This window comes from Struthio camelus, chromosome 9 (genome assembly GCF_040807025.1).
Source record: "Struthio camelus isolate bStrCam1 chromosome 9, bStrCam1.hap1, whole genome shotgun sequence".
Taxonomy (NCBI): Eukaryota; Metazoa; Chordata; class Aves; order Struthioniformes; family Struthionidae; genus Struthio; species Struthio camelus.
In genome coordinates, this window is record NC_090950.1 from 8,902,882 (window position 1) to 8,922,439 (window position 19,558).

At 46.5% G+C, this 19,558-nt stretch overlaps 1 protein-coding gene across 7 annotated transcripts in view; it reads left to right on the forward strand.

Moving 5' to 3' along the window:
• ST6GAL1 (ST6 beta-galactoside alpha-2,6-sialyltransferase 1) overlaps positions 1-18,097 on the forward strand; it is a 103,942-nt gene extending 85,845 nt beyond the window's left edge. For 3 of the 7 annotated variants that reach the window (XM_068954910.1, XM_068954911.1, XM_009674116.2), the window contains 6 exons: positions 577-705; positions 2,383-3,064; positions 7,743-7,840; positions 12,975-13,076; positions 14,776-14,950; positions 16,834-18,097. In XM_068954910.1, coding sequence (XP_068811011.1) covers positions 2,434-3,064; positions 7,743-7,840; positions 12,975-13,076; positions 14,776-14,950; positions 16,834-17,075 — 1,248 coding nt within the window. In that variant the 5' untranslated portion in view covers positions 577-705; positions 2,383-2,433 and the 3' untranslated portion in view covers positions 17,076-18,097. Of the gene's footprint in view, positions 1-576; positions 706-2,382; positions 3,065-7,742; positions 7,841-12,974; positions 13,077-14,775; positions 14,951-16,833 lie in introns of those variants that run through there. The other 4 variants (XM_068954912.1, XM_068954913.1, XM_068954914.1 and 1 more) reach the window with 3 other exon arrangements.
• Positions 18,098-19,558: the final 1,461 nt, after the last annotated feature.

Genomic DNA, 19,558 nt, shown 5'->3' on the forward strand with positions numbered 1-19,558 from the left:
TGTAATGAAGTAGCTTTTCCATACCACTCACTCTTACTTGCTCCAGAAGAGAAGGTTGTGTTCTCTGCCGTTGCTTTTGAGGGGGGTTGTATGAAACAACTGAAGAATAGGCAGTGAAATATTTCTCTAGGGAAAGTTAGCTTTTTCTTCCCCTGTACAACGCTCATGGCTTGAGCAGAGCATCAGCGCTGTGAGTTTTACCTCACAGTAAGAGGGATGTATCCTACTGTTAGGAGCCTCCTCCACTGAGGAGGTGGCCAGCCTTGCAGGAGCAGCGAGCAGGCAAGCTGCTGGCTCCCAGGTGAGCTGGGACTAGCTTTCAGGCGAAGGAGGAAGGTGGCTGTCGTAAGCTAAACTTGAACCGTTTATTTTGAGTGGGCATTTAGGCTTTTAAAAGACTGATGTGTTAATAGTATCTTTGCTGCTGGCCTTGCCAAGCCTGGATAGCAGCTTTTGTGGGGATACAGTGCTTACCTAAGAAATTACTTGTTTATCCCTAGGGCCATATCGTTCTTCTGTAATAGCTCGCTCGCTATTTCTCTCTCTCTCTCTCTCTCTCTCTTTCTGTCTCTGCAGGTGTTTCTTGAAGTCTTCAATAAGTCTCAGAACTGTTGTGTTTTGGGATATCCTGCTCTAACCCTTGGAAGAAAATCTACTAACAGCCAAAAATGACTTGAGCTGGAAAGCTGCTGCTTTATCCAACAGGTATTATATATTGGCAGTTCAGTGGCTTCTAAAATAACCACAGTTGAGCACAGCTTGCTTTCACAAGGTGGCTCAAGGAGGAAGTTACTGCCAGTGCCTCTCTAGGAGCTATAACAATCTGTATATTTTCATCTATCTACTGAGCGCTGTAAGGCCGTTCATTTCAAACCATCTCACTAGGAAAATGTGAGATCTGAAGACGGGCTAATTTCTCAAGAGTTTTCTGTTGCCAGTGTTTTTCTGTGCCAGAAAAACAAATATTGGGCAAACTAAGGTTTTCCTGAGTGGAGAGGAGCAGACCCGAATTGCATATCTGTTGAAACCGATACGGAGTGCACAGCTCCAAGCGTGCTTAGTCAGGCTGAGGGGGTGGCTGCCACTCCGCACTCATAGCAAGACTTGAAAGCATTTCCAGATGTCCTACACAGAAAAGGACAGGCATTAAGGCAGAACGAGAGGCCCTCTGAGGGGATCGTGGCCAACAGTAAGAGCTATGTGCGTTTTCCTTCCCTTTCTGCCTCCTCCACCTGTTTGCAAGCTGGCCCGAGCGCTCAAAAGTTCCTAGACAATTTGTGACGTGGTAAGTCAGTATGTGGCCAGTCTTGGTCAAATCCCTCCAGCACCTGCTGTCTCCAAACTATTCCCATATTCTGGAAGCAGATTCAGAACAACAGATCCAGCAGCAGCCAAGTAGGAAAACAAACGGCTGCCCTCCTGTCTTCTGTGGTCCCATGCCTTGCTCAGGAGGCATTTATAGTTCAGCATTTTTTTTTTCCCTACGCCAGCCCATTATGCTCACTGCTCAGTGAGCATAATGCGTTATGCTCAGATAGAGCTGCCCTTTGCACACTCCTGCTGTTGAATTGCCCCCCTTTGCAACATAGGTGATGGGAACGGGAGCTGTCTACTAATATGAGGACAAGCAGCACTGTATAACAGTTTCTTGCTTTGCTTTTTCAGAGGTAATATATCCTAGAAAAATATTTATCAAAGCACAATTATGAAGCCCCAACACACCTCAAATCCTACAGTGGATTAATTGGCTCCCAGCAGCTATTTAATGAGGCTTCACACTGGGAGTGCTCTCAGCCCACTGCAGATTTGCAGAAGTTTCCTGTGAAGTCACCAGATGTGTTGGTACTGGGCTGGTGAAACTCTGAGTGTTCATGAACTTGTGGGTTTTTCCACTGTTATGTGCTTCGTTATTTGGAAACATCATTTTTATTAGTCTTCGTGCTTGTGGTCAAGTGGAAGCTGACTCCTGGAAATGCCAATGGTGGGATGTGGGGTATTGACTGGCTGGGATGAGAGGTGAAGGAAAGCAGAATGGAGACTTTCCCTCCTGCTGGTGTGATGCTTGCTGTGTTAAGCTGGTGGTGTTTGACTGGCAGTGACCTCAGATCACTGTTATACAGCAGGTGATGGCATAACAGCCAGTTCAGAGCTTGATCTGAGTCCTGTCAAGTCTTCTCATTTGATATTTGTGGTGGTGGGCTTTGAAATGAGATCTTTAAATGACCTGGAATTTTAAAAATGCCCCTCTTTTCTCTCGGCCTCCTCCCCTTGCCCCCCCACACCCCTACTTATAACTTGTGTAAGTTTATATTGTATTTATTTATTTTTATATATGCATGTATATGTACACACCTTTGACTGAGATGTGTTCCTCTCTCCCAGGATCCGCTTCGTGCCCTGTGTTAATTGTCCCATTTGGATGCACCATACACTATGGTTCACATCAATGTGTTGAGAAAGTGTATGTGTGTTCTTGTGGTGCTACTGGTTGCTCTGACAGTTTGCCTGTGGAGAGAGACAAGGAAAAGCTACTATGTTCCCTTCAAGACCGAGAGTGATGATTTGCAGGTTCACGGGACTTTGGGAAAATGGAACACACTTAAATCACAGGGCTTTTTCCATGAAGCAGCCAGTGAAATGGGTCAGGTACCCAAAGCTTCGCTCAGTAACCAGAATAAAGTAAAAGGCAGCACCTCTGTGGCAATGGAAAAATCCAAGAAAGCGGTAGACTCTGTGAAGGTGTGGGATAAGGACAGTTCATCCCAGAATCTCATTCCCAGGCTGCAGAAGGTGAGAAAGAACTACTTGTCCATGAACAAGTACAACGTGACTTACAGTGAGAAGAGGAGTGCTGCTAAACTCAGCCCAGAGAACCTGCTGTGCCAGCTGCGGGACAGGGTGAACACAACAATGGTACAGGGATCAGATGGTCCATTTAATACCTCTGCGTGGCAGCGGTACCTACCAAGGAAAAGCCTCAATGAAACAATGGGCCGCCTGGAGCGCTGTGCTGTTGTGTCCTCAGCAGGGTCTCTGAAATCATCTCACTTGGGACCAGAGATAGGTTGGTATTTTCCTATTAGGATAAAGGCAAATAACATTGTTCCATACCTTACATTGAACAAAAGGAATCCATGATCACGCTCTTACCAATAAGTCATTACTGTAGTCACAGAGGTGTTTAAATAAGTTGAAATATTATCCTCAAATCTCTCCTATAGTTAGTGAACATTGCAGCCTAGGAGGAGAGGGGAGTAATAAGTAGATCCTCCCCTCCTCTGTGGGGGTGCACCCAGCAATGTGCCTGCTGCCTTGCGATGTCCTAGATCACAGCGCCTGTGAACGTTAGACCTTGGGCTAAACTTGGCCATAACAGCTCTCGTGATCAACCCTGGTGGCAGCAACTGTGTCTCAGTGGTAGAAATGAAAATAATTTTAATAGAAAGAAGTTACGGTCTCAACTCTGGAAACATGTGAAGCTTTGGCTATGTTATAACGCTATTCTCCTTCAGCAGGAAAGCAGGAAATAGAAATATTTACCCAAATGGGCAGGCCCCAGGGGAGTGGAAGGGGCTGGGTTGAGTTGAGGAAACATGATTTATGTGTAGGTATTTCCATCCTGAATAGTTCACACCTGTGAAACCTTCTTTCAGTTCTTGTGATTTTGTTCATGTTAGATGCAACAAATACTGGAAGTCAGGAAAATGTCTTGTGTTTTTCTTGAGAGGGTGTGGGGTGGGTTGAGTAATACCCAGATTCTCATTTGTGGCGTGCTAATGGTTGGAAAACATTCTTCAGAGAATGAAGTAAAGGAAATCACTCAAAGGAAAGGTCTTTGGAGACACTCAAAACCCAATTGGACACAGTTCTGTGCAGCCTGCTGTAGCTGACCCTGCTTTGAGCAAGGAGGTTGGACTAGGCAGGCTTCGGGGGTGCCTTCTAACCTCAGCCATGCTGTGATCCTGTTTATTTGTTCATGGGTTTCAAAAGTGGCACTGCAGGGTACGCATCCTGAGCCATGAGGTGGCAGCTGAGTTTGGGTGGCCCAGAAGGCCAAGGTCTGTGCTGTACTGTCATGTTGATACGCTAGGCGGTAGTGAGGCCCGTGGCAGGTGCAGGTGAAGCTCTGCCAGTTTTCTGGGTCGCTGCTTGGCAAATATACTTTTTAGCAGTGTGGAGGTGGTTGTCTGAGATGCTCCTTCAAACTTATCTCCAGTGGGTGCTCTTACTGCTCTAACAGCAGCAAAGCTTAACTGGCGGTCGCAGGGCCACGCCGTGGTGTCCGTACTGAAGCTATCTCACTGGTTCAGAGCCTCATCCTTACCCTGGCTGAATCTACCAGCAGCCACCGAACAAGAGATACTTTAACCAGTAGGACAAGACTGTGTCCCTTGCTCAAACATAGGTAGGAGAAAGCTTTAGAGGGCTGTTTTCTCTCTCCCTTACACAACGATTGGTGATAGTTGTAAATTTCTATATCTGACCGTATTTATCTGAAGTTATGGGTTTAATTAATAAATACTGAAGCATTAATCTTGTACTGTGGATTATAAGGACACGTTTGATACTAAAGCACTTCATGTCTCTTAAAAAAAAAAAAAAAAAAAAAAGCAGCGTCTAGGGAAACCAGCCCTCCATCCTTCAACTCAGGGTTTTGTGCTTGGCAGAAGATTCTCCTGTGCCTGCAGTTCACTCAGCTTGCTTCATTAATTGGATGTTGTTTGTTTGTTTTGTGGGTGGTTTTTTTTTTTTTTTGAGGCTCAGTTAACAGCAGTCTTTGTTAAACTGAAGCTTTACTGCAGGAATAGTTTTAAAGACTGTGAATGTTCCCTTCTATGGAAACTATTCTCAGACTTAAACATGTTTGTAAGTGATCTGTTGGATCAGGTCCCTTTGGCCTGTACTAAGCTGGAAGTACTCTTTGTCCTCTGAAGTAGATAGATAGCCCTTTAATACATGATTGATGGACAACCTAGGTAAAACCTTCAGAGTCATAGTGCCAAGATGCTCTCGGGAGGGTAAGGGTTTGTTCTGCTACTTGCTCCAAAGTTCCTCCCCTAAACTTCTGCATGCTCCACCAGGTGGGTAGGCAGGTGCTACAGTGAGGTTGAACAGTCTCTGAAGGGTGTTAAAAATGCTATGAAAGATGCTAGGAAAAAGGTAGGGGCAATATTAACCAGGAGAGGGATTACCTTGTGGTAAAACTTACATTTGAGAGTTGATTGATGTAGTTGTTCCAGCCTCTTAGAGTATTTGATGCCAGGTAGGCTAAGGCTTGGCAAGTCAGTTGTGACTTTTTCTCTGAGTGCCTGTTTTGGATTGTTTAGGTGTCTCTTGAAGTTCAATAGCTAAAAGTTTCTACAGAAGTGACCCAAATCTTTTTGGTTTAACAGAGTGACACAGCTGTGACAGAGCTGCCTTGATTGCAAAGGCATCTTTGATAGACGCCTAGATAGTGATAAAGCTGCTTGCTCCTCCATGACGAGATCTTCTCAGGATCTGTGGATGATGTTTATAGCGTCTTATAATTTGATTCTTGAACGTGCTGGATTCAATACCTGAGTGGCCAAAAAGGATAACGGGCTGTGCTCTGTCTGCTGCGCAATTGAACACACCTCAGACATGGAAAGCAGTGTCATTGTCCCTACAGCTAGTCTCTTAGTCTAGCTTTCTAAATGGAAGCACCAGTTTGTTCCAGATTGCCGTGGATGGATTCTTAAAAGGTCATTGTCTAATGTGCCAAAGGCATATTCCATTAGCCCCTGCTGGTGTCCCTGGCTAGGTTGCCTCATGGTTGAATCTCAAACTTTAACCTCTCTACTTGAGAGATCATATCTGCTACTGATTCTGCAAAGTTTTAAGTGCTTAAAGCCTAGAGACTTGTCTCGCTACAACCCCTTGAGTTTGGAGCTGTGTATAGAGGAGGAGTCAGGAAAGTGCGTGTGTGCGTGTTGTATATACTTTTTTCTAACCTGTTTCCATGTAGGAAAAGGTATAGCTTTGTTGGAAGAAGGTGTCAAAAAGGTACTAAATCAGACATGCTGAAAATCAAGATTTTGCTTGTACTTGGGTGATCACAATGAATTGCTGAATTATTATTATTAAAGGCCCAGGAAATATTTGCCATGGGTAATCAGTGATGACTTTAAGAAGTGAAATGAGGAATTAGTCAATGGAAGAAGGCTTGTGGAGTGGAAGAAGCAGCTTGTGAATAGGCAATTCCTTGTCTTCATGGGTGCATGGCAGTAGAGGAGATTATGAATCACCAGTGAAAAATCTGATGGGGAAATAACCACAGAAAAGGGGATCTTGTTCAGAGCCCTTCCAAAACAACTCTCAAAGGCCAAAAAGTGATATTCCTGAATAAAAACTTGTCCAAGTGGTGGCAACATAACCGCCTGGAGACAGTGCTACACAGACCCAACCACTCTGTCTGTGCTGTGCTCTGTGTGAGACTCATCAAATGGCATTCATTAAACACGACTTTAAAATGTAAATTTAGGGTACAATAACACTTGGTTTCTGGCCCAAATTGTATGGGGAAATTATAACTCTGCACTTCATTGACATAGGTGTAAGGTAGGATGCGAAATTAAGGGTCTGCAACGGTAGCCACAGAATTTTTCTATGTGGACAAGTTTTTATTCAGAAACATGACTTTTTTGGGGTTTTGTGAGTTGTTTTGGAAGGGCTCTGAACAAGATCCCCTTTTCTATGAGAATAAGTAGCTGAGAAACTAGTCTTCTCTGCAAGCAATTACTGATCCTCCAGAATTGCTTTTGTGATCGCCCCTTTCTTCATGAAAATGATCAGGACTGAGACTGCTCCATACCTGCTTCAGGACCACATGAGCAGTTTTGCCCTGATCTGAGGGGTCGGTCCCTTCTCCACTGCCATCGGCCATAGCTGGAACAAGCTGCGGTCATGTGTCCGTAGCGTGAGCGCAGGGAAGCTGGGGGCGCTCATGTAACCCAACAGCCTTGATGCCCCTGAACACATGAAAAGTTTCCTGTGAGTCTAGCCAGTGGGTAGGGAGCGTGGGGTGTCAGGGTGAAGGGCACGTGCACCGTTTCTGCAAGAGCTTCAGCACGTCTGGCCCAGACCTCTGGCTCGGTGACCTCAGGGCAGGAAGGGTGACTGTGGGGGCAGAAGAGGAAGCTGGAGGGATGCCATCAGAGGAGAATGCAGTGAATTCCGATGTTTTTAACAAGCCAGGCCTATTAAATACACAGCAGTGGTTTTATTTCGGTAGCGTGGGAGAGATGCTGGCAGGTGGAGCCGGCTCTGTTTGCCACTGCAGTTGTTCTGTGTGTTCCTTCAGGCTGGTAATCCCCCAGGCTCCAGGAGAGGACACTGGCTCTCTGTTATTTCCTGCTTCCTTATTTTGCAGCCAGCCCTGAGGAAAATCAGTTGTAGATCAGTGTATGTCCTCGTAATCTGTTTGGAAGGCAGGAGAGGGAGGGGGATGCTGCACACCTCTGTGCGCTGTGGGTGTTACGGCTGCTCTCTCAACCTGCGAGCAGGTGGTGCTCTTTAAAAGCTGGCTTTTACAAAGCATGTTGATTGTGACGTTGGGCCAACAGCTGCTTCCACAGAATCTGGCTTGGTCCTTCCAGTAGTTACGTGGAAACTCTTCCATAACTAGCCAGATTGCGTTAGAAATGCAGGTGGATAACTTATTTGTCTCTTTCGTATTTCAGAAGACAATTAGCTTACTGGTTTTCACTGTTTTTTGCTTTCAGACAGCCACGATGCGGTCTTACGATTTAATGGGGCTCCTACCAGGGGATTTAAAGAAGATGTGGGGGAAAAGACAACAGTTCGTCTTGTTAACTCCCAGGTGGGTCTGACAAACGCATGCCGAAGGGACTGAACGCAGCAGAGTCGTGTACATCTCCTTCGTCTACCTGGGCGCTGAATGGCAGACTGCATCCATAGGGGGCTTCTGTGCACTGAAAGCTGCAGTTCATCTGCCACTAGGATTTCTTTAAAATGAAGTTGGGGAAAATAAGGGTTTCCATTCAATTTCTCTTCTCCCTACCAGACACGTACAGGATGGGACTCTGACCTTCCCTGTAATGGGGGACAGTGGGCAAAGCTTTTTCCCATAGCTGAAATACATGCTGAGGTTACTGCAGTTAAATTGCCATGTGCTAGCTGACCTGCATTGCAGTTTACTGCAGGCACAAGATAATTTGATTTTTGGCTTGGCCAACATCCTCTTTCCAAGTTCGTGAAGCCCAGCTGCACGCTTGCTGCTGCACTTTTGGCGTGCAAGGCACAAACAGGGCACAGCTCGTGCAGCTGAGCAAAGTGTCTCAAGAGGTGAGCTGTGTCAGCCCCAAGAGTGGATGTGAAGACTGAAGGACATTTATTTGTTTTTTAAAAAAAGAGTAATGCCTCCTCTCTGCCCAGCGATGCTGCAGACCCTGTGGAGAGCACGTTAACCGGGGTTGTTCAGTGGCTGCAGATAACTGGCACAGGACATAGTTTTAAAGCAGTAGCCTGCACAGAGCCAGCAGGGGGGATGGACCCTTCAGTGTCTGAATTGGAGATTCCTTCCAGCCATCCAGGATCTTGCTGTAGAGCATGGCAGAAAGTGCCTTTTAATGCAGGGCGTCACTTCCGAAGCGCAATTTTTCCTGGTTCATTGAGAGGTCTTTCTTGAGGCGAGGTTCTCAACGCTGATCTTTCTTTCCACTGCAGTAGACTTTGAAGCAGATCCTCATTTTTCAAGAGCCAAGTTCAGCAATGCAGTGGCAGGGACAGTAAACCACCCGTTCAGGCGCTGAGCAAGACCCACCCACCACACAGTTGCTCCTGTAGGTACAGCCCAGGAGACTGTTTGTGTCCCGTTTCCATATAACTGTGACGTTTTAAATGTTTGTCCGTTTTCTTTGTTCTTGGGAAATTTTCAAATGCAGATATGCAGAGAGAAGGGGAAACCACAGTAGTGTGAGCTGGTGAGGATGGAAGGGGAGAGTAAAATGCAAAATCGGGCCAGGTCACAGAGGTCAAAGAAGTGCTGCAGTATTGCAGAGAAGAGCACCTCCGCATTCAGGAAAAGGGAAGGAGGTGGTATGACCATGAAGGAGGAGGGAGGCAAACGGGGACAAGAGGAGGGACTAAAACTTAGCTTTTGTGCTCCAGAACTGGTAAGATAACATGCTTTGTTCATCCCAGAGCTGAGATATCTAGACCTGGAGCTGTCTCACCCGCCCCGTCTGATGGGGCCCGTGGGCACTGCCATGGAACAAGGTTTGAAGTTTCTCAAAGCAGCACCAGGATCTTGGCCATCCATTTTAAGGGAAAGATGTGGAGCCAGTGTCTGGCTAGCTTTCAAGCAGCTCCCCTAGTTCATTTTGTGTTTTTCTTGAAATACGTTCTTGCTTCTTGTACAAACGGTTTTGCTACCTGTTTCTCCTCCTGAATCTTGCCTTCTCCCCTTGCCATGGTGCTCTGCCTTGCTGCTTTTTACATCTCAATTCCCCTGAGCTAAAACAGCATTCAGAAGTGGGACAGTTTGTCCTTTCTGAAGCAATCTTTTTTAGCAGACGCGTCTGGCTGTTATCCTTCTTCCTCTGCCCTTTTTGACCTCTCCATTCTGTATCTTTTCCTTCTGTGTGTACTTTTCGTGATGACAGATAGGTGTTAATGCTTAAGAAAACTTTCTCTGGAGATATGGCCATAGCCAACCTCAATGTGATATGAAGTCATTTACCAGTGAAAACATGTATGTGACCTATGCTATGCCAGGGTTATCTGCACAGGGAGAATAACACTGTAATTGCGCGGCCGTAATACAGCAGGAATAACTCACTATGTGAACGCTCTTATTTTGGATTGAGAATGAACTTGAGGAGTTCAAGTGTAATTATAGCCACGTAGTTACAGTGCATCTGTTCTCCATGCAGATCAGCCTGCAGCCACGGGTGACATTTTTCAGCTGCCATCATCTCCTCAAAATGGAGGTGCCAGCTTAGAAAACTGCGGTTAGAAGAGGGAGAGCAAAACTGTTGCCGGTCTTCGAGGCTAAAGCTATGTCCAAGTGCAATGTTGAACCTAGCTGCCACACAGGGCAAAAATCGCTCTATGAGAATAAGGCAGGAGTTGCTCTTCTGGAGTTTCTAAGCAGAACTCAGAGTTTCACAGAACTGGGGCTTGCTCTCATCATAGTCCCTGTTGTCTCCCAGGGTAACCGGATGGAGGATTTGTTTTTATTCTGTGCTTTTATTTGCACACTGCATATTTCGGTGCAGTTCTATTCACAGCAACATCTTAATCAGCCACATCCTTGTTATTGGCGTGACCTGACTTTATTTTGTCTTCAGCCTTGCTGCAGAGGGCTGCTGTAGGCATCCCTGGTGAGAACATGGGGCAGAGCCTTCAAAAGGAGCTGGCGGACAGCTTGCATTGAGGAAGGAGGGGTGTAGGCTAGCAGGAGTTCCCAGCTGGGGTCACTGCCAAAGGCGATGGGGAGTTCTGAAGCCGGTACCACGGCAAGACAGGCTGTATTTAGTACTTGTGTAACTTGTTCTTGTTTTGGGGTTGGCTTTTCTTGCGTTGGAAGTGGTCACTGGAAGCAAAGATGGGACTATGGGTTGGCTGCTCTTACGTTGGCTCCTATACTTTGGCAGCGTTTGCTGTTCCTGGCGCTGTAGGGAGGAAGAGGAAGGAGATAACGTGCCAGCAGAACGAAGCGAGACAGCGATGGGAAAGGGGGCCCACGTTTGGCTTACGGGCCGGTGACTGCAGGAGCCAGAGTGAAGGAACGCGTTTTGAAATGGGCAGTAAACATATAGGGAAGGCAGGTGCTGTATTAGCAAGATATTCGCTAAAGAGCGAATAGTCTGAATAACGGATCTAACCAGGAAATCAATGAATTAGTTAACTAATCAGAACAGCTGGGAAAGACAAGTAAGTGGGGTAGCAATGTGAATGACATTTAACTACTTGGTGAGACTCAGTCACTCTAGTGAGCAGAACAAATAGGCACTAAAGATAACCAGCGAGCCAGATCCCTTGAGTAAATTGCTTAAGCTATTGATTGATAGGCAACTAACTGATGTGACAAAGAACCAGTGCTGGGAAGGCAATGGCAGTGGCCTTACGGCTGCGGAGATGCTCCCACCCCACTTCTTGTGCCTCTGCTGTGATAGCTTCTCCGAGGCACGTACACCTCTGCTAACTCGTGTGCTCGTACTTGGTCCGCCTTTCCTTTCCAAATAAACTTTCCCTTCTTTGATCTCTGATGCTTCATCTCTCTTGAATTCTCCTTTCCCATCAGTCATCTTTTTTTCCAGGAAAAGTTCCTGAAAGACTTTTTAGCCTTTAAATAGAAACAAGGGAAGGGGGGTGGGGGGAATACTGATGATGCTTGCCCTATTTTGGTGCTGGCGTGGCGCTCTGTCCCCCTCTTCCCCGGTGAGGGGTAGCTAGCTGGCCCACCTCTCTCTGTCGTAAGCCTACGCTTCCAGCATTGGCAGAACCGAGTTAAAAATTCACACTGTGTGATTCACACCTGCAAACTCCAGCTTGGAGGCATGCTTTTAACAAGTGACCTAGATATTTTAACTGCTAGAAGGAAATGAAGCCATGCGGTACCCATGGTCAAGGCTAATCCTTTGGAATTAAGAGCAGATGCAAGGCAGCCCTTTGTGCTTGTGGAGTAATGCACATCTGGGCTGGCCAGATTGCACTTGCGCTGTGGGTAACGGGGACAAGCAGAAAAACAGTTGGTTGCCAGAGGCACCCTGGGTACTTAGGGATAAATTGCCTAGCTCTTAATTAGATCCTAGGAGAAAAGCAGGACAAGTAGGAGTTGGTTTTTTTTTTTTTTTTTTTTAATGACAGTACTTCTCTTAAGCAGATGTTTACAAGCTGCATCTGTGTGCTTATGGGAAGGGATGACAGACGATCAGTCCCTGTCTCATTTGATTCTGACTGCGTTTACTTTTTGCTGCAAACCTGACTTAGTCAGGGGTGTAAAGAGCCGTGCCAGTTGTGTCCAGCAGGTATCTAATGCATAGAGGATGACTTTTTTTTGTTTTTCCCCCTTCTTCTGGAAATACCTTATTCTGTTTATCTGGGAAAGCTTATTGCACTCCGGACCTGGTGGAGCGGTTTCCACCCGCTGCCGCTTTGGCTAACCAGCGTGCTTTGCTGTTATGGTGCCTTCTTCCCCACCGCCACCCTCGCAGGGTTCAAATCCCACTTGCTTTGGGGAGCTCAGTGTGCGCGATGCACGCGGCGGGGGCCGTGGCATCCCGTCTCCCACGCTGGTGGTCTCGCAGGATGGCACAGTAAGAGATGTTAGCTGTGGGCAAAACTTTTTTGAATGAGCGCCATGTACGCTTGAGGTGAAGTTGAGCGTGACTCTAGAGCTGGCTGTGTTTAAATGTCTCCTATCCATGATACATTTTTTTTCTTAGTTAAATGTAGCTCTTCATGCTCTGTCGTCTTCCCCCCAGCGCGCACACGCCGTGGGGTGGTGGCATCACGCCGTAAGCAGCCAGTAGTGCCACATAAGCAGGATTCTCATTAAAATTAATGGAGAAGAAACATAGTATGATTGCATTAGGCTAGTACTGGACTATCCCAAAGCCTGGTTGGCAGCAGTTACATTCCTATTCACTTCTGCTAGTTCTAGAAATTGAATTAATTGTACAAGCCGAGCCACTATGTGGGTCCTGTCCTTGCTTTCTAGTAAAGACAGATAGAGGAAAACCTTCTTGTAAAGCGTGACGGCAATTTTTCATGTGACTCTCTGCTAAATCTGTTGTTCCTAGATAGGACTGGCGTAAGTGTTGGAACGACATGCCCGGGAATTGTGTCCTTGCATGAACGTGGTGGGGCAAGCTCAACAGCCAGCGCTGGGGGGGCTGCAGCTGCGTTCATGGCTGTTCTGCTGCTTGACTGCCTGCTTATTCGGCAGCAGACCAAATATTTATGTGTTGTGTTTGTTGTTGTTCAAGCTGGTAACTGTTGAGGAGCAGCAGTTCCTGACAGATGCGCTATATAACACTGGGATCTTAATTGTCTGGGATCCGGCCCCGTATCATGCAGATATTCATGAGGTAAGGCTGCGTTCGCTCTAACAGAATTGGATTCAAATGCTTTGAAGTGCATCTGTTAACTCGCTTCCTCCTGACATGCGCAGGCACTCATGTTGCAGCCGTCCTTGTTTACTTCCTCACTACCGTGGCTATCTCCATATGTACTTCTGCAAATAGCCCGTGCATGAGGGTACCTCACTGAAACACCCTCTCCAGATCACTTTGAAAGGAGCTGAGGCCAAAGACAGGGGAGCACCACCTTGGCTTTCCCAGGCTGACGCGCCGCTGTAAGGGGATCGCTGCTGGCTGCGGCCGTTGCCAAATCACCGAGGAAGGCTGAGCTCCTCTTTCTGGCTGTTGCTCTAAGATTTGTTGACAGTAGATGCTTGGATATTTAAAGGCACCAGTCAGGCATGAGATTACGCTTGATGCATTATGAAAGGCTTAGGAAACCCTCTTAAGATCTTAGTAAACGGGACTCCTCTCTGTCAGCTAGATTTTCACTAGTGGGTGTCATAATCCCTCTAGAATTCCCTTTGCCTCCTGAGTGCAAACGGGTGTTAGTTGGGAAGTGAATCGCTGCGGAGGCTAACGCAGGGCGCACGCAGCTAGGAGCGAATAGCCCCATCCCTGCTTTTGTTGTAGGCTCTTCCGTGACCCGGAGGTCTCTGCCGTTCCTTTCCCTGGACTGCCACTTCTGCGTCTCGCACCAGTGTTTGTCCCTGTGCCTAGTTCCACGTCTCCAGGAGAGCACAGGGTGTGCGTACAGCATGTTTAAGAGCCAGTTGGATGAGGATGGGGTATTTTTAGCAGAGGGGGGGAAAAAAAATCTCTAGAGGACTTCAAGAAAGCATAAACCCTTCTTTAGTGTTTTTACTGAAAGTGAAAGTGTTGAGATGCAAATCAGCTCAGCCTGTTTTATAAGGCTGTGCTGAAAACACCGGCCTCCCAAATAGGACGCTCGGTAGTGCGAGAGCGCTGGGGGAAAGGGTCTGGTAATATGCAAGGCAGACTGCTCAAGATCATCTGTAGTGAGCATGCGTGTGGGTGAGTGGTGGGTTCTGTTTGTTTTTCTTCTGTTTTTTTGCGGTGGGGGTATGTTTTCCAGTCTTTCAGGTGTCTTCCTGCTGCCTGTCCTAGCGTCTCGCTGCGGTTTGCTACCCTCTCTGTGGCTGCGCTGTGAACCTGATCAGGGCTCTGTTACGGCTCAATCTTTATGTCCAGGGTTTTTTGATTTATTTTTAAGACTGATCCATCGCTTGACCTGGTTCGTAGCAGAGTCGCACACAGTTGTGTTGATGCAACTGTGGGACTCCAGCTGGAGAGGAACCAGCTGCAGGACAGGGTGTGCGCGGGTGTTGCGGGGGGCGATTGGGGGCGAGGGGGGGAAGCAGGAATGTGGCTGATATTTCTAACAAAAACTGGGGTTGTAGGATGAAGTTACACAGGAGGCTAATGTCATTTAATGGTCCTTCACTGCTGAAGAGAGGAGGTTTGGCTCATCTTGCTCTCTTTGCCAAGGCAAGTCACCTTGCTAATCTGAAGAGCAGGTATGGGGTGGAGGGGAAGCGTGAGTGTGTGTATGTGTATAACACACAGCAGGACCTTTTCCCCTAAGCAGCAGCAGGTTAAGTCATCTTAAGCAATCTTGTTTAACGTTGATTATGGGAAAGCGCGTGCTGGAAATAAGAGGCTCTGACTTTTTATTTCTGTTTTCCAGTGGTACAGAAAGCCAGACTACAAATTCTTTGAAAACTACAAGCTGTATCGGATTAAACATCCAGAGCAGCCCTTTTATATCCTGAATCCAAAAATGCAGTGGCAGCTCTGGGATATCCTGCAGGAGAATTCCCTGGAGCATATTCAGCCTAATCCACCTTCTTCAGGAATGCTTGGTAAGATAATAACCCTCTCGGCGACTTGTTCGGTTTGCAGGAACTCTTCAGCAGGCCTCTTTTAAAGACAACTGTGGGTTTATGCTGCTGAAGCCGAACAGCTTATCAGAGTTGCTTTCACAGTGTTTGTCCTATGCTAGAAATTAAGCTTCCTGTGTGAAAAGTAGCAGCTCGGTTGTGTTAAAATAAGCAGTTTGCTGCACCCCTCTGAAACAGCAGTTATAAAGAGGGCCATGGTGGAAGCAGGAGAACAGATTGCAACCTCAAGATGTTTTCTAGCATTTTTAGCTTCTACAGCCAGAGCAGTTTGCATGAGATGCTGAGGTGAAGGATGTGGCTCTTGTGGGCTCAGATCTTGTCGAACAAATAAACTTGTCTGCTGCAGATGAAATCTAAGTGTTTACCTGCTGTGTATATAATTAAAGACTTAGTGGCGGGTTGGGATGGTCAGACTGAAGAGTCACCCTGAAAAGGTCAGTGATATTCCCCCTTACTCAGCATGTTAATCTTGTTTCTCAGTGTGCTAAATCCAGCCTCTCCGGGAAGAGGCTCATTTTACGTTCTGCTGTTGCCAAGCTTTTCCTTCCTATTGGAGGGCAAATCACATCATCAGCTAAATGAAAAGGGGTGAGCTTTTCAGGACCAACGCGTATCTGAAATGAAAGCGCAGAAGGGGAGCAGAGGCACGCGTGGATGTGTGTGTAAACAGAGAAACTTCTTATGTCTGCCAACCAAACTTCTGGTTTTCTTCTTTGCTCTTGCCTGCCACCTATTACATCATTATTTGGATGTGCACAAGACAACAGCATAACAGTACAGTCACTGACTTCAGGAGCAAGGTCACTGTGAACTGAAGTAGGGGCTGGAAGGCAGGGCTCTGCCCAGTTCTGACAACGAATTCCTTCATGACCTAACTTTGGGTCAAGTTACGCCCTCGTTCTAACAAGTGACCTCAACAGGCAAAAAGGAGCAAAAATGAGTTCCGGTTTGCAACTCTGGGTTTCTTGGACGGCTCGGAGGAGAGGAAAATTGTCACTTGAAAAAGTGGATGAAAATGTTTTTAAAACGCACCTTAGTTTAACAAGTGGGTTCTCAAATGGATTCTTCTAATGTCTTGTGAATTTAGTGTTCCTCTGACCGTGGTTCCTGAAGTCTCTGAGATAGTACATGAATTTTACGGGATGTCATACATTGGCTCTATTTCCCTAGTATGTTCTTGCTATTTCTTGCACTTCTTTGGCTAAGTAGGCTTTAATATGGCTTATTTCTGTCAACTTTCTGGCCACATTTGTGTGCGATTCTGGCCTAGCAGCGGTGTGAGTGGGCCCTAGGGTTGTTCGTGTGCCTCTCAGGAGACACAGGAGGGCAGCACTACTCTGTCGCAGGGAAGCTGCGTGAGCTTGAAGAGCAGCTTTCTGTTCAGTGTCTGGGTGCCTTCACACCAAGAGCCATCTCCAAGCAACATCACTTTTATATCCTCTGCCTTAACTAGAGACAAATGTGAAAAGGTGAAGGTCTTATCTCTGCTTGCCCAAGCAGGTTTGAGCTGGGCAATTTGCATCAGCTAATTGTAGCACACAGTTGGCAGACGCTCAGGTCTCTGTGAAGGTCCTAGAGAATGGCAGCAGTCTTAAACGCTGGACTTTAGGTGTGGCCGTCACCCTAAACTACCTGCTTTAGTCAGGTTGATCATATGCTTTGCAAGAGGGGGTTCAGAAAATAGCCCCATTGGACTTATTTTCTTCCTCTTGGTCTGAACTTTCAGAAAGGAAACCCATCCCATCAGACTTGGATGCTTCTTGCTTAGCGGTCTTGTCTCACCTAGGTGTTTCACTAGTTCTGTGATTTTTAACTGGGGATGTCTGTCTTCCTTTCCTCCATAGGCATTGTGATCATGATGACCCTTTGTGACGAAGTGCACGTGTATGAGTTTCTCCCCTCCAAGCGGCAGACGGACGTTTGCCACTATTACCAGAAGTTCCACGACCGTGCCTGCACCATGGGGGCTTACCACCCCCTGTTGTTCGAGAAAAACTTGGTGAAGCATATAAACCAGGGGACAGACAAGGACATCTATACTCACGGGAAAGTGACTTTGCCCGGCTTCCGAAATGTACATTGTTAACGAATTGGTCTGGGGTGTGTTTAGGCATTTTTCTTGACTTTTGACTGTCAGAGCACTTTTTGAATCAGGGTTGTCAAATCTGTTGGGTCTAAACACTGGTGTTTTTTGACAGCTCTTCAGTATTGTAACACCTGCTCTTAGGCCTTCTGTTGCATACCGCCTTTGAACTTTAAGGCTGTGTAATGCGTTGCGGCATGTCCACTCGGTATGTGTGTGAGCCACGGCTGTAGGCTTACTCCTTGTGGAGCCAGGCCCATGCAGCGGGTGGATGTCACCAGCTCAACTGATGAGGGTGTACAGGAAACACAGGAGATGCTTTCTAAGCAGAGGTCACACAAGTCTGGATCAAATGTTGATGTAATTCCTTTGAAGCAGACGGAGTTGTAACAGCTGAAAACCTGATCCATTTAAAAGCAGCAAAAAAAAGGTTTAAAAACTTGATTCCATAGTCCTGGAGCTCCTTGGAGCAGAGCCAACTTATGGAAACACTGTCAAGGCTGGGTACTGATAAGCTAAACTCTTAGTCCAAAATACTTGATTTTATAAACAGAACAACCATGGCAACTTCCTTTCAAATTTTAAGAATTCTGAACTCATGCTGGTGGCTTTGGCAAATGAAAGGGGAGACGATTCACAATTTAGTGATTCATGCAAGATATTTTTAAACTTTTTACTTTTTTTAAAACCATTTAAAATTTATTTATGTGAACATTCCCTTTTCCAGTACAATGCTCTGCTTGGTACAGCAGGTTCTTTATTTCTGATACGTTCTGGGGAAAATGATCCCCCAAGGGAAACATCTTTGTTTTTGCTCAAAAGGCACAAATGGGAGCCTAACACTTGCTGGAAGTTGGTACCTCATTGCAGCTGTGACGCCATGGTGGAAGCGGCCCCTCTGCGGGCTCTGTGCACGTGTGAGGAGCACACCCGTCCTGTCTTGCTCCGTAGTGCTGCGTTTCATGTTGTCTGTAAAATAAAAAAGCTCTTTCTTTTCTTGTTTTGAATAAATCCTGTGAAATCCCTGGCCTGTTCTTGCCTTGCTGAACCTGGTGTAGTATAGCTGCTGCTTGTACCCAGGAGACTAGTAGCAGGCTCATGCCAGAGCAAGCGGCGTTGGAGCTGGAGCTGCTCGTGTGCCTGTCTCCGTAAGAGGCAGCAGCTCTTTGCCCACTCTGTGGTGGGAGTGCGGCTCTCCTGCTGGTTTCCCCAAGCAGGCAGCAACCACCTTTCGAACTGAGAGCAAGCTGTAAGGCTGGCTTTCTGCACGCTCACATCTCAGTTACGTAGCAGGGTAGTGCTGCACTGGGCACGACACGTCCAATGTGAGGCTAGGAATGCTGGCTGGATCCGGTACATGATCCACTTGTACAAACTCTATTTAGAGCACAGGAGTTATGACGGAGCTTAAACTAGACCAGTGTTAGCCCTTCTTTATTTTGTTTGCTGGCTGCATAGATACAGATCTAGTGTAAATTGCAAGTGAAGACAAGCCTGGTGTTTGGAAGAGCCAAGTTCAAGTTAGTGGGCAATAACAGGCTGTAACAAAAGCCTTGTGCCTCTTGAAGTCTCTCTTGAATGGCTCCAGGATGCGAACAGTTTTCTATCCGTGTATAATGCTGCCATTTCCAGGTAGCCAGCCGAAGTGCCAAGTCCTTTGAAAAACGTTTTGCGCTGTTGAGAGGAGGACATGAGGAAGGGCTAGCAAGGCTGGAGGAGTGGAGAGTGAAAGGACGGTGTTATTTCTTGATGTATTGGAAGCCTATTAAAGATCTTGCCTCTTGACAGTTGATGTTCTGCTCCTGAACGTTTTGCGGAAGCATTCTGCAGAAATACTCCTCTGTCGCCATGACTTCATTTGTTTTCCTTCTCCCTGAGGACAAGTGGAGTCTGTAGCGCTAGCAGAAGCTGTGGTCTATGAAGTACTGAAAGGGAATGGGAGAGGAAAGGAATGAAAGGGAAGACTGAAAGGTGATAGGAACTGAGACACCACCAGTGAATTGTCCTGATTTCAGGTTTAAACTTGACATTATCCAGTACTCCAGAGCTCTGCTTATTCCAGAGCTCTGCTTATTTATCTGCTGAAAGCATGTTTTAGTGGGACACTAGGTCAGTAGGGAGATATTGTCAAGATGTCTCACTTCCAAGCGTGCACTCTCGGGAACGCATAGCTGTCCTTGCTTGCGCTTCTGAAAAACCTCGCAGATGCAGATTTTAAAAGATAGTTTGAAAGATCTACAAAAAGAGTAGTCTTTAATCTACTAACATGCAAGAGCAAAGATTATTCTGGATCTGACACCACCCAGAAGCCACTTCTTCCTCTTTGCTTTTAGATCTATTAGAGAATCATGGCCACAGGTGCTCAGTATTTATCTGTTAACAGTAGAATCTGAAGGAAATGAGGTAAGTGCAGCTGTTGGGGGCTTGTGGTTGCTCTGGAAAATATTTAGGCAACGCAAAAAAGTAATGATAGTATGTTATTTGTA